General features: G+C 40.7%; 2 protein-coding genes across 4 annotated transcripts in view; one reads left to right on the top strand and one right to left on the bottom strand.

Moving 5' to 3' along the window:
- ABCC3 (ATP binding cassette subfamily C member 3) overlaps positions 1-2,684 on the top strand; it is a 49,493-nt gene extending 46,809 nt beyond the window's left edge. Inside the window, exons 29-31 of one of the 2 annotated variants that reach the window (XM_005144257.3) lie at positions 176-342; positions 1,242-1,436; positions 2,234-2,684. In XM_005144257.3, the coding sequence (XP_005144314.2) occupies positions 176-342; positions 1,242-1,436; positions 2,234-2,342 (471 nt within the window). In that variant the 3' untranslated portion in view covers positions 2,343-2,684. Of the gene's footprint in view, positions 1-175; positions 343-1,241; positions 1,437-2,233 lie in introns of those variants that run through there. The other variant, XR_004079972.2, reaches the window with a different exon arrangement.
- Positions 2,685-3,391: 707 nt separating this feature from the next.
- Positions 3,392-13,200, bottom strand: LOC101870257 (ankyrin repeat domain-containing protein 40). 2 transcript variants are annotated; one of them, XM_034067930.1, is made up of 6 exons: positions 12,981-13,200; positions 10,135-10,283; positions 8,142-8,615; positions 7,092-7,273; positions 5,735-5,788; positions 3,392-4,113 (listed from the first exon to the last, which is right to left on the bottom strand). In XM_034067930.1, the coding sequence occupies exons 1-6, from the start codon at positions 13,157-13,159 to the stop codon at positions 4,111-4,113; spliced, it is 1,041 nt and encodes a 346-aa protein (XP_033923821.1). In that variant the 5' UTR covers positions 13,160-13,200; the 3' UTR covers positions 3,392-4,110. The 2 variants fall into 2 exon arrangements, with proteins under 2 accessions (XP_033923821.1, XP_033923820.1); XM_034067929.1 differs by lacking the exon at positions 3,392-4,113 and having other exon boundaries at positions 5,516-5,788.
- Between the last annotated feature and the right edge of the window lie 508 nt (positions 13,201-13,708).

The following is a 13,708-nucleotide window of genomic DNA, read 5'->3' as shown; positions in this document are numbered from 1 at the left end:
GTTTAGGATAAAGCATCTTTACAGTTGGAATTTGAGTTTGAAGTACTATAGTTTCAGAGTGGATGGGATTGGCAGGTGGCTTACCTGCAGTGTAATGGAGACTTCAAAGCAGTAATTCATATCTGTACTTACACAGCTAGAGCACTTGTCTAATGAATGATGGGTTTATATCCAGGATCCTGTTCTCTTTTCTGGAACACTGAGGATGAACCTGGACCCATTTAATAAGTATTCAGATGAAGAAATATGGAAAGCTCTTGAACTGTCTCATTTGAAGCGGTTTGTCAGCAGTCAGCCATCCATGCTGGACTATGAATGCTCTGAAGGTGGAGAAAATCTTAGGTAAGGAATGCATAGAAACATACACTGAGCATTCACTGAGCTGTAACAGCAAGTAATGCTAGAGCACAGGTTTACACTGTGTCTGAAATGATTATCCACATACCTCTGTTTCAGGAGAACAGCTAAGGCTCAAACATTTGCCTGCTGTTCTGCCTCTGCCACCAATTATCTGGTTCTTCTTTGCTGCTGGGAAGGGTTTCTCCCATACTGAAATCTTGTCTTACCAGTAAAGAAAGAAATCTCAGGGGGACATGGTATTAGAAATAGGCAGTTCCTTAAACTTGGTAGGAGGGGCAATACCATGGCAACATGCATAACTGCTGTGCTGAATAGGAGTCCTCTGCCTAAACTGACACCTTAGCAATGGTTTATGTGCCATTATTATTTGGAAGACGCATGAAGACATGAACGAGAATGATAAAATGCCATGCTTTGATACACTGCATTGGCTTCTGAGGCTGTGCCATAACCATTATGTATGGGATGAATGTTTTTGTGATGGCAGAAAGGACTGACAACCTCAGAACGTTTTTATTCTTCCTTTTTTCTTCTCTTTTCATACGCTTGCACATGCTCGGTGTTGTTACCACCGTGTGTGCTTTTGAAAACACAGGCTGAAGCACTGTAATCATTCTGTAATCATTAGTTGTCACACTGACTGAAAGGGACATTTGCTGGCTCTGTCAGTACTGGCAGTAAGTGAACACATACACTAAATTAGCTGAGTAATGCTGATGGATGTTGGCTCTAGGGCTGACAGACCAGGCTGTTTCCTAAATACCACTGGGTTTTGTCCCTAACTTTACCTGGTGAGTAATCTGTTCTAGCACAAGTGATTGTAAGCAGCAGAGAGCCAAGGGCAGTGGGGCCTCTTTGTGAAACCCTACCTCTGCTTGCAGTGTTGGCCAAAGACAACTCGTCTGCCTGGCACGAGCGCTGCTCCGCAAGACAAGGATCTTGATCCTAGACGAAGCGACAGCAGCCATTGATCTTGAGACGGATGATCTGATCCAGATGACAATTCGGACCCAGTTTGAAGACTGCACGGTGCTGACAATAGCACACAGGCTGAACACGATTATGGATTACACAAGGTAAAAAATCTCTTCATGGTGCGTGGCAGGGAAGCTCACCCATTCACCTGAAGCATCACTTAAAAGGGTCCAGTTTGTCCCTAGATAGTCACACTGATGATCTTGTCAGGTGGTATGTAAGCAATGATGTTTAAGCCGTATAATCCTAGAATATCCAGACCTGACTATACCTCTGTTGGCATAATAAATGGGTTCTATATTCACTAACCAGAGCTGCACAAGGCATAATTCCCAGCTGCATTAATAGCACTGTCAGCAAACTTATGGATCTTTTTTGCACTAGCAGCTGCTATAACTTTTTTACTCACATCATATTAAATACTTTAAAATATATTTATATATTTAGAAAACTTATATATCAATTATATATATACTTTATATATATCAATTATATATATAATATTATATATATGCTTTATATATATTATATATATATTTATAGATATATATATATATATAAATATATATATAATATAATATAAATATATTTATAAATATATATATACTTTATGAGCTTTTATCTCCTTGGCTTTCTGGTACCCTATTTTCAATTCCAGAACTACCAGTATGGTACTTCCCCCCCTTTACTGGCCCTGGGAGACAGTGCCTTTTTAAATCAAACAGCAGCTCAGGTAGAACATTTATCATCCATTGTGTTTCAATGTGTGAAAAGAATTGAGCAAAACAAAGCCAAGGCAATGACCAGAGCAGTTTGCTTTGTGATAAAAAGGGATATCTCATTTCTTGCAACGAATTCTCTGACATATTTTTCCCCCATCATCTTTTGTTTGGCACAGGGTTCTTGTTCTAGACAATGGAACAGTAGCTGAGTTCGATACACCCGCAAACCTCATAGCATCAAAGGGTGTTTTCTACAGTATGGCCAAAGATGCTGGACTGGCATGAAAAGAAGACCCTTCGGGGTTTTGGTTTGTTATATTTGTTCAGTTTTTTCTAATATTACTGACTTGGCACAAAAGTGACTTGTGAATGTACTGTAATTTACCAACAGCTTTTGTAGTAGGCTGAACTTGTGATATGTGAACAAAATATTTTACAATTATAAGGACCAGAAAGTGAATTTTATATTTTTTAATATTTTCTATATACATAAAGTTATTTTATTATATGCTTTTTCTTTCCCAAAGAATGCCAAACATTCTGCCAAGCAAATGTATGTGTCACAGGGCAATATGTGCTGTATTCAGGTTTATAATTAGTAAATTATATTAACGGTACCAAAAATTACACCTGTTCTCTGTGTTTTCTGCATAAGGATTCATTGGTTCTGAGGTGGAAACAAGCTCTGTTGAGCAATGACTCAGCTGAAAAACAGTGAAATAATGTTTAATCTCTGTATGGCTCCAACCTGTTCCTTTCAGTCTTTCCCCCAGGACAAGGGAGTTGAATGCAGCAGCTTCAAGGCTGTGAGCTATTCCAGGATCTTTGGTATCCCTGCCAAGGGCAACTTCAGCATTATAGAATTCCTTTTCAGCCTAAGAATTACAAGTAACATGTATTTAAAACTAAACCTGCAGATGGCTTAATAAAAATCATTAACTACACAGTTTCTACCAGGGTCGTAGACTCCACAGAAGCCTGCAGGGACATGACTGGCACAGAAGTATTATAATTTTGCTGTATCTCTCTTGCACATGGAGTTGATATGAGTAAGACTCCACTTAAGCGGAGCAGATGTGTATATAATTTCTCTCAATCAACACTTAATCACCTGAAATAATGTGTGATTTGTTTTGCAGAATTAAATATCTACGTTATTATTGATAACAAAGCCTCCTCAGATAAAAGGAGTCCTGTGTTTAAACAACATTTGCTGCTAGAATCAGATAGAATGTCTTTTGCTTTAGTTCCTTGCTCCCTACACCAAGCACTGTAGAAACCTACCCAGGAAGAAAAAGTTCCACTGTTTCCCCATCAGTAAAGTTCAGAAAGACTTTGAGAAGACAAAAATAATCATTTATTAATTCTTACAAATGAGACTTCTTAAATAGAAACAAAAATCTACAGCCAAGCATTTGCCATTCACAGTTCATAAAGCAGAGCACAAAGTAATGAATTATTTATCATACACAGTAATGTAATGATTATACACTGATCAGATTGTTAGCAGTGTTAATAGTATGTTCTGTGTATAAACTGCATAAGGTATAAAAATATTCCTTGGAATGCATAGATAACATTGGCATCTGCAGGATAATCAGTGTAACAAGGAAGCTGAGTTTCCTTATAGTAGGTCTGACCAGTTAATCCTGGTACTTCCATGGGTTTAGTTGGCATTCACAGCAGATGTGTAAACCGCATCTGTTTTGTGCCAGGGAGAATGCAACAGTGTGATACGAGGAGCAATGATTTTATTATTCCAGCAGTTAGTGTACCACAAGCAATTTGTTATAAACCCCAGCTATTGCAATGACTCAGAGCACATTTGACCTCCAACAGCTTTCAGAAGAGGCTATTCTGCTGTGACAAAACGTTTTACTATTACCCTTAGGAGACTGAGCTTTGGTCTAGCTAACTGGTACACAGGAGTGTTTGCACGGATCTGTGTTTCCAGGTGAACATTGGCCATCCGACTACAGGGCAGATTGGGAGAGAGCTCCCTCTTGTGTGCTCATCTGCTGCTGAAGCTGCTTCCCTTTGCACAAAGTACTAGTCACTAGATGGGAAAGAGAGAGCACGGGTGAATTTGGTTCTTCTTGTGTTAGCTGTAATAGAGGTGTCTGATCTGACTGAAGGGGAAGAACCAACTTCTCTACCTGCCACAGCCTCCGAGAAAGGGGACAAGGCTCCCTAACTAACTCCAGTCATCTGGAGCCACAAATGCAGTTCTCACCTCAGCGTTTCCTCCCTGCTCAGCATCCTACTTCTATAAATCCCATTTATAGGGCCACATACATTGTACTTGGGCTGTAAATTCTTGGACAAGGCAATCATAACATCCTTTGGTTGCTGTAGATTCCAAAAAAACTGGTGGTGAGGGAAAGATGAAGACACAGAGGGAAGTTCCATCCAGTTCGGTATGTTCTGTTTGCCTGTTACATCTCATACTTTAGGTTTAGGTAGTACATACTTTTACAGTTAGGCTACCAGAACAGAACTCTTCCTCAAATGCAAATGACTGAGTAAATACTAAACCCCTAAAAATATGATAAAATCCAGCTCTTAAATACTTTTAAATTTATTTATTACAGAATTTCATAGCAAAGTAGTCTAATTCTGCATTTTAAGTACCAGGAACAGCAAAAGTAATTCTTTTTCAGTAAACAACATGGGTAAACACAAGTCATTGGTGGGAAAATAAAGTAGGTTGCATAGGAACATCAAGATTTAGTATTAGCCCAGAAAACCCTGGACATACATAGTTTCTTTTTACACAGGCAACTTTAAATGTTCAAGATGTGACCTTTCTCAAGAATGTAAAAGGAAAATACAATTTTTGTGCTTTCAAAAGGGGAAATTAAAGCAGCGTTGGAGAAATGCAATGTCAACACAGTAAGAAAAACAGTATTTTAAATTGCACATGTCAGTACTATTTACTGACAGTAAAAGGGATTTTGGTTGAGAGCATATTTATGATTTGGATAAATGCTATCACATTTTCAACCTGAGAAATAGGGAAAAGTGTAAACAAGGATTAAGAAATCACTTGTAAGTGATTACGTGTAAGGTAATAAGTCACTTGATAATATTTAAAGTAGACATAATTTTGTGCTTCTTCCACAGATTCAAACCCTTCTGGTTTTTTTCCTTCTAAGATATGAATTAAAATGCATAATCCAAACAGTGAATGTTAATGGTAATGGACTCAGTACAAATATTAAATGGGTTTCATGGCAGGTTCTTTAGCTTGAGTACCTCTGCTATTTTATAGCAAACAAATTATTAGAACAGCTTAAGGTAAGCCTTTCCCTGAGAGCTGCTAACTCTGCAGTATTTCAAGATTATCTTTTTGTAAGGAAAAGTGACGTACTAACAGATAGTTCTACCAATACTTCCTTTGCATTAAGCTACTTTTACATCAGACTCATTACTCTTGGATTAACTAGAGGCTGTAACTGTGCGTAACAATTTTAGTTCATTCCATGGTTAACAAAATAGATTTTTTTACATGATTAGCCCTTATAGATACTATATTTCAAACCTATTTTTAAAATTAGAGCTACAAATCTTCTGTTTTATTCTTTAAACAATTAATATGTAAGTTCTGATGCCTTCTTGTTATAACCACTCCGTTCAGAAAGTGTTGGGACTTTGAAAAGTAAGTTTTTGTCGCTTACTGTTAGAACAAGCTCCAGTTCTTGGAAATCCTGTAGCCTTGCCACATCTTTGTCCTTTAAATAGATACAGTAAGTTGTTAGGTGATAAACTTCAGTTTTGCAGAGGTATGTTAAAATAACAGGCTCATGCTAACACAGGGTATGTATTTATCTGTAAATATGACTATTTACAGTAAGCTAGAAAGCAGACATCCTGTTGTATCTTGTATTTATTCTGGAATCCCATTCACTTACTTCAGTCTATTTTTAGAAGGAATGCAACACTGATGAGTGCAAGTGATTAGTGGAATTACGCCTGTAAAGATCCTCTGCATCTACCCCCAACTTCCTCTTTTCCTCCTCCCACCTTGGTAATTCTTAGAAGCTCATGAATTAATCCTTGCATCTAATGGAGAAGGCCCTGTATGCAGCTTCCTCTAGAGCAGCCCACCAGCATGGCAGTAGAGTGGCTTGGCAAGGATCTCCAATGGAAGAGCAAGGGAAGACACCCTCCCACAGCACAGGCTTGAGCTCTGATCCCTGCTGCAGCAGAACCCTGCTGCTAAACAGCATTAAATAGAATTAGTTCTGTACCACCTCAAGGAACAATAAGTGTCCCGCAGTCCAGAGAACCTGAGTAATTAGAGCTGGAAGTAAAACCAGTCCTTTCAACACAACTGAAGTTGGCAAGTGACAGAATTGCTTATGCCTCTCTGTCTTACTTTCCTTTCACTTCTTGACTAACAGAATAAGTCTTCATATAGTCAGTGAGGATGCAGTATAGTGAAGGCTATTAGTCTAGGACTAATCAGATTAGTGCCATGACTGACGCCAACAATGCTCTAGAGGGATTTGACAGCGACAGAAAGGTCAACAGTGAATCAGTACTACAGGTCAGCAGGTCCATGTCCTGTTTGCTCCACAGGTGACTGTCACTGAAGAGAGTTACATTGAGAGACCTGCACTCAATCATTCTGAAACACCTTTCTGGTTCTTGAAAAGACTGCACACAGTCCTCACTAACTCAGCAAAACTCGGTCAGGACTTGCAGGCCTTTCAAATGCTGATGGGAGCTCACAGTGGTGTGGTGGTGTACTGAAGTTAAGAACATAATTGAGAAATCAGATATTAACTGGGCTCAACACCAAACATCTGTGAAAGAAAATGATCAAGAAACTTGAGAACTTTTTTACCAAAAGCCCCAAATTAAACAACTGCTGAGTGCTGACAGCTGAAAGGTTTTTCTTTTGGGTTTTTTTTTGGTTGTTTTGGGATTTTTTTCAACATGGGCCTATGCAGGTGACCAACACATCCCTTTCAATGCTAACCTAAAAATCTTTTCTGTACGTTACTGCACTTCAAAGTTTGGAGTTCTTACCTTTCTTAACATTGTATTTGGTAATTTTCTGATCTTCTGTACATGCTCAGGGTTAACGCCCAGCTCAAGGCAACTCACTCGGAGCAGTTCCTTATAGGTCAGTTCTTGTCTGTCCAGTTCAATTTCAATGAAGTCATTTTCTCTGAGATTAGGGTTTTGTATTCTAACTTTCAGCACCAGTTCTATTAGAAATAAAAAGCTACATTAATAAGCAAATATATAAAGGAATTGGAAAGATATCTCTATAGTAACTTCCAAATATTTCTATGATCTATTAACTTTGTTTGTATTTCTAACAATACAAGAGTACTCAGAAATCAAATATCTGGACTTGGATGACCAGGGTTTTCATTAGCTTGACTTTCATCAACCTATATGAGAAAATCATTGCAAGTTTAATACAGCGTGTGTGAATGCAAGTATGAACCATTGAATGGACACATACCCTACTGGATTTAAGCTAACTTAAAAGCAGATTATACTGGTTATCAACTTCCTGAGTAATCCAAGATCACTCCTATCGGGTTTTGATCCTTTTGGTCATCAGTTAACTTCTCATTGCTAATTCATGGCATCAGAACACCTTTTATTTCAAGAATGGACTTTTGAACTGAAGCTGAAATTGAGCTTTCCCTCTTTGGGCAAGCAAAATTCACCTGCAGAAATGGCAGATCAGGTAATTGTGCACCTCTAGGCTTGGGTCTGCAGATTGAGCCATGGCATGTTCTCTCTTGAGCTCACTGGCTGTGTAGTCACATTCCTTATTTGCAGCTTGGAGTATGCTATTTAAGAAATTAATTGCACTGGTGTCTGCATGCTTTTAGAGCATGAGACAAACAACAAATATTTTCACCAATATTTTAATAACAGTTCCAGCAGAAACAGCGTATCTGCTTCTTTAATTCCCTTCAAATGCTTCCTGAATGCCTAACCGTGGGAACCTGAAAATCTCTGAAATGCTTTGAATACATATAACCTGGAGTTGTCTATTTTCATTGTCCAATGTGACACAATTCCTAAGACAAAGCAAGAAGAGATTTTTACTGTTACCTTGCATATTAAGTGGGAAAGCTCCAGTGAAGAAAACAGGCTGAAATGCTGGCACAGGCCCCATACAGGAGCCATTCTCTTGCTGAGGCACAGATTGATTCGATCCAGCCAGTGAAGGGCCACTTCTGCTCCAAGACACAGATCCCTGGTACATTGGACCTCTCTGAATGACAGGAGTTGTGTGTGGAGGTACAGTACACCCTCGGGGCAGTGATGGTGTGCCTGCAGTATCAGCCACCTCAGGAGCAGCATTCCCATGGTGTAGCGGTGCATGCCTGTAAGTCTCCACATCAGGTAAGGAAGCAGAGTCGGTATCTTGCGGTTCTAAGTGTGAGATACTCCCATTCATGGAGGGATCTGGAATACTGTTACTCATGGTGTTATAAACGTAAGGGAAAGGTGGGTTAGCCAGGTAATTAGGGATGATTGGAAGATCTGACTCTTTGTTTAAGTCTGGCAGTTCATCCTCTTCCACTGTAAAACAAACAAACCAACATTCTCCAAGACTGATTTGAGGGGAAAAGAGAAGTATTGGTATTGCATTGGGGGTGGTTGTTTTTAATTATGGGGAGGGACAGGTATGTTAAAAGCACTACAAGTTACAAGATGAATCAAGAAGCACTAAGTCTTTCTTTCCTAGAGTAACAGAACCGTGCTCAGATGTTGTGATACAGTAAACACAAAAGCAGAGTTTGATTCTAGTAATTCCAGGGGTGCTATTTCCTTCTAAACACTGCAATACTTCTGGTTTGGTTTGATTTGTTTTAATCCATAGCCAGCATGTTGTAACATGGTCTCTGGTGGTATAATGCTATCATCTTTGTAATGTATAAGGCAATGAAAAACAAAGGGTAATATTGTTGTTCGATATTAAGGCAGGGGATAAAGGGGAAAGAACACATAGTACTGGGAGAGCTGAAACATTACCAGTTCAACAGCTGGGAGACAATAATGAAAACAGGAACACAAAGGGGAGGAAAGAGGGTGTTAATAGACCACATTTCAATTTACTTACCTCTAGCAGCAAAGCCTACCCTGCACCAGCAGTTACAAATCATGGTAAAAATGCTCTACCAATGTCCTTTAATGAGCTGTTTATCTGGGCTGCTAATTTTCCATTTATTTAACACAGTGTCTAAGCTCCAGAAAATGTGAGGTAAATGAGGTGTTGCTCTAGAACCCCAATCTAAGAAGGACATGGAGCTGTTAATGCAAGTCCAGAGGAGGCCATGGGGGTGCTGGAAGGGCTGGAGCAGCTCTGCTGGGGAGCCAGGCTGAGAGAGCTGGGCTGGTTCAGCTTGGAGGAGAAGGCCCCTGGGAGACCTTAAGAGTAGCTCCCAGTGCCTAAAAGGGCTACAAGAAAGCTGCAGAGAGGCTTTTTACAGGGATATGTACAGACAGGACAAAGGGAATGGCTTTAAACTGCTAGAAGGGAGATAGCTTAGACATTAGGAAGAAGTTCTTCCCTGTGAGGGTGCTGAGGCGCTGACACAGGGTGCCCAGAGAAGCTGTGGCTGCCCCATCCCTGGCAGTGTTCAAAGCCAGGTTGGACAGAGGGGCTTGGAGCTACCTACTGCAAGTGAAAGGTCTTTCTGCCTGTGGCAGGGGGCTGGGACTGGATGAATGTTAAGGTCCCTTCTAACCCAAACCATTCTATGATTCTGCAATATAAGGGTTTCATACAAATTTGAGAGATTTTTCTCCTGTTGCTCTTTTCAAAATAGGAAGCTGCATTTAGCTGTCATTGGTTTAATCATGCTGTTGTTCAAAATACAGCTTTTCTAATTGTTCAGTGTTTAGAACAAAAGTTTGGCTGGTTGAATATGGAATTTGTTGGTAATCTTGTTCTTAAACTTTGATTTCTTACCAATTAAACACTTTAGAAATCAAGTCAGTTATTACTGAGATCCAAACACAGCATCTTCACATGCAAAATAACGATTGGAACATACATACATTAAACAGCCTTTTAAACAGTCTTGTATCGGTTTACCTCCCAACATCTTCCTTATCTCTCTCTTTGATGTTAACTGGGCTGGCCTTTCTCCTTTCTTTGTGAGGATCTCCTTGTCAGCACCAGCGTGCAGCAGGTAAGCCACTACCGGAGCATGGTTCCGTTTACATGCCCAGTGCAAACAAGTCCTGCACATGGAAAATGTTAACACTGTTTAAATCCTAAATTATGGCAGACTAACTTCCACCCCTTCTTGCTACCTAGGAGAAGAACAAGACCCAGTGCAGGTCTAGCAGAGGCTTCAATTGCAATCTTCCTTAGAAATTTAGATGGGTTTTGGAGCCTGCAGTGACACCTGCTGATGTAGTTTCTCTTTGCTCTAATGCTAGATACCAAATTACCACAGTTGCATTGTTAAAGTTCAAGATCTTTTCAATCTGTCACGTATTAAAGTTCTAATATATAACTATAAAAAGAAGGTTTGTGTTATGCCATTTTAATCTTGAACAGAATAAGTTGTACTTCAAATACTTGAGTGTGTGTTTATGTGAGCCTTCCCTAGGGTGCTATTTTTACTCTTTAATTAATGCTGTCAGCGCAATGACTTGCACTTTTTGGAAAGTAAATGCTGTTCAGAATACAGTAAGCAGAGTTTCTAAGCACACAGCCCTTTGCCCAGTCGATATTCACTGCAGCAGCAACTCTGAAGCTTTGATCTGCACAAAATCAGTTTTCAGCAGTCTGTCAATGATGCATAGAACAAACCACTTGTCGGGTTTCTCAAATTGCTGTTTGCAGCTGCTGACCTGGAGAGTGAAGAAATATCCTAAAACCTACAGAGCTTATTTTAGGTACTTACACACTAACTCATTATATGGTCTTAACCATTCTTCCCTAACCCAGGTTCTAGTGATGTTTGATCTTTCCCTAGTTTTTACATCTTAATTCTCTAGCTCCAGCTGCAGAAAACTTCAGAAAGATGAACACACAGAACCCTTCTCCAAGTTTATTTATTTATTGCTTAAGAATTAAATAAAGCAGAGATAAATAATAAACTTATAAGGGGAAAATAGCTTCCATTGAATGTCCAGATCCAAAAGGCTTTTTTCCACTTCAGTTTTTGGTTTGTTGGTTGATTTGAGTTGTTGTTAAGAAAACAACCTGCAAAGTTGTATCTTGACCAGTAACTCTCAACTTTGTATAGAAAATTTGGCTCTTTTGAGTTTTCTTGTGTGCAAATATGCAAGGGAAAAAAAGAGAATCTGATCTTTGGAGGCATACACATCAGATAAACCCAAAAGGAGACAAGGTAACTTGCAAAACCTTGTTCATTTTTGTATATTCTGATTTAAGTAAACCTCCGTTCTACAACTTCTTCTTACTAAATTGAATGCACCTTGATGGTGGAAAGTATGCCTGAATTAAAGGTCACCAGTCACTGCAGCATCTAACTGAAGAAACAGGAATGTAAGTGTATATATATGTACTATTTTTCTTCATAGGCAACCCTAGGAAGGATGTTTACAAGATCTGTGTTTCCAAGATGGTACTGTCAGCAATACTATAAAGTCCTGTGTTTTCCCACCAAGGCTGGGCTGTCCATTTCAGCTAGAAAGTGCCCTTTCACAGTGGGATAAAGGAATTTTGTCAGCAGAAAGTATTCCTGATCAGAGAGCCCACATAATCTGAAACAAGCTCCATGAAACTCAGACCAGGTTTGTTTAGTTTCCCTGTGAAGTGTTTGCTGGACTTTTCACACATTTCTCCTTGTGAAATGAGTGTGAACAACCTGCTTGAACTCAGAATTAGCACGTTGCCAAGTCATAAACTGGTTAGGAACAAAGTGGAGGGAAAAGGCACATACAGCATGGTCATGTCTGATTTGAGGGCAAAATTTACTGGTTTGCTTTGGTGAGAAGGAATGTGCAGGAGCACATGTGCAGATCGGCCTGAGCCTGGGATCCATCCTGACCGTTCCACGTGGTCTCACACAGAGGTAACATCTACCCATGGACCTGACATGCATCAAAATGTCAGTACTCAGCACCTCTCAGCATCAGACATACTAAGTCTCCCTGAAGTAATGTTAATTCTACAAGCAAACTTAAATCACAGTGAAGATCCATTCACTGATATAGTTACAAATGACCAGCTCATTTTAAAAACAATTGTATTTTATGACAGATTACTTTCACCAATTTCAGTTTTAGATACAACCTCATGTAGATGACTGGTACCTGTTTATCTTGCACGCTGATTTTAAATCTTACGAATCAGTGAGTTTTTATAAGTTCTAATTTGAATCACCACAAGCTGAACCTCAAGTTGCAAGTGCCCCACACTTCTCAAAGCTGCTGATCAAGCTTTCACCTAATTTTAGCCTTCCTACTTCAGTTACAACCCCAAGCCCAATACAGCTGCATTGAACTTCGGGGAAACAGACTGCTGAAATGCCGGAGCATTCCCTGTAAATCCTGCTTCAAATAACATTGTGTGTGTGTGCGTGTGTGTTCATTGATAAGAGTCCCACTTCTACGAGTGCCTATTACAGAAAAGTCCTGGGTTTAGTGTCTGAATGAGACATCAAAACCCGAAGCATTTATATATAACACTGCAACATCCTGCAATTGCCCTGCTTTAAAAGAAAAGTCATTCCCAAACCTGATTTAGGAGTTAATAAAGGTATTTCTGGTTAGATGTGAACACGGTTGAGATTTGGCTGCCTGTGCCCTTCCAAACAGACAACATCAATGTAAAGCAACCACACGGTGCCCTGAGGGAGCAGCGGACACCCAGGAGCCGGGAAGGGGACGGGTGACAGCGGTTCCATATTCACGCCAAAGGGTGAACGCAGACCAGCACCGGGAGGCCCGGGGCGTTCTTACCAGCCGTTGACTTCGTTCTGCGCGTTGAGGCTGACCCCCAGCTCCACCAGCCGCTGCACCTCGGCCGCGTCCCCCAGCGCCGCCGCCTCCCGCAGCCGCTCCTGCCGCTCCCGCTCGGCGCACGGAGCCGCCATCTCGCTGCCGCCCGCCGCCGCCTCCAGGCCGGGATGAGCTCTCATGTCCGGCACCCAACCGGGCACCGGCGGACAGCAGCGCCCGGTGCCACCCCGCGGCGGTCCCCGCTGGGGGACCCTGTTAGCGGTGACACCAGCGGCCCGGCCACCGCGTTCCGGGTCGCAGCCGGGCCGGCGGCCGCGGGGCGTTGAACTTGATGATCTTAAAGGGCTTTTCCAACCTAGTTGATTCTACGATTCAGTACCCGTGTAATTGCTTAAGGAATGTCCCCTGGGCTGTTACTCGTTCTTGTGGCTGCTAGATTCACACTGTTGTTCTGTCCAGAGAGTTATCATCTTTGTGCATTGTCAGCACAAATGATTAATCCCTAAAATTAAACGGATCAATATCCACCTGAAAATCCACTGAAAACAGTGCAGGTAATTCCTGCAGTTTGCATTGTTTGTTCTGAAAAGCTGGGTTTGATAATTGTGAGCTTGTCCTAAACCAAGATATGGGAACAGCTGGGGAAAATTTCACAATTTATAGAGTCAAAATCATAGAACCACAGACTGGTTTGGGTTGGAAGGGGCCTTAAAGTTCATCCAGTTCCA

Source organism: Melopsittacus undulatus, chromosome 11 (assembly GCF_012275295.1).
Source record: "Melopsittacus undulatus isolate bMelUnd1 chromosome 11, bMelUnd1.mat.Z, whole genome shotgun sequence".
Classification (NCBI taxonomy): domain Eukaryota; kingdom Metazoa; phylum Chordata; class Aves; order Psittaciformes; family Psittaculidae; genus Melopsittacus; species Melopsittacus undulatus.
Note: the sequence above shows the minus strand (reverse complement) of the source record. Positions and strands in the feature narration are given on the sequence as shown.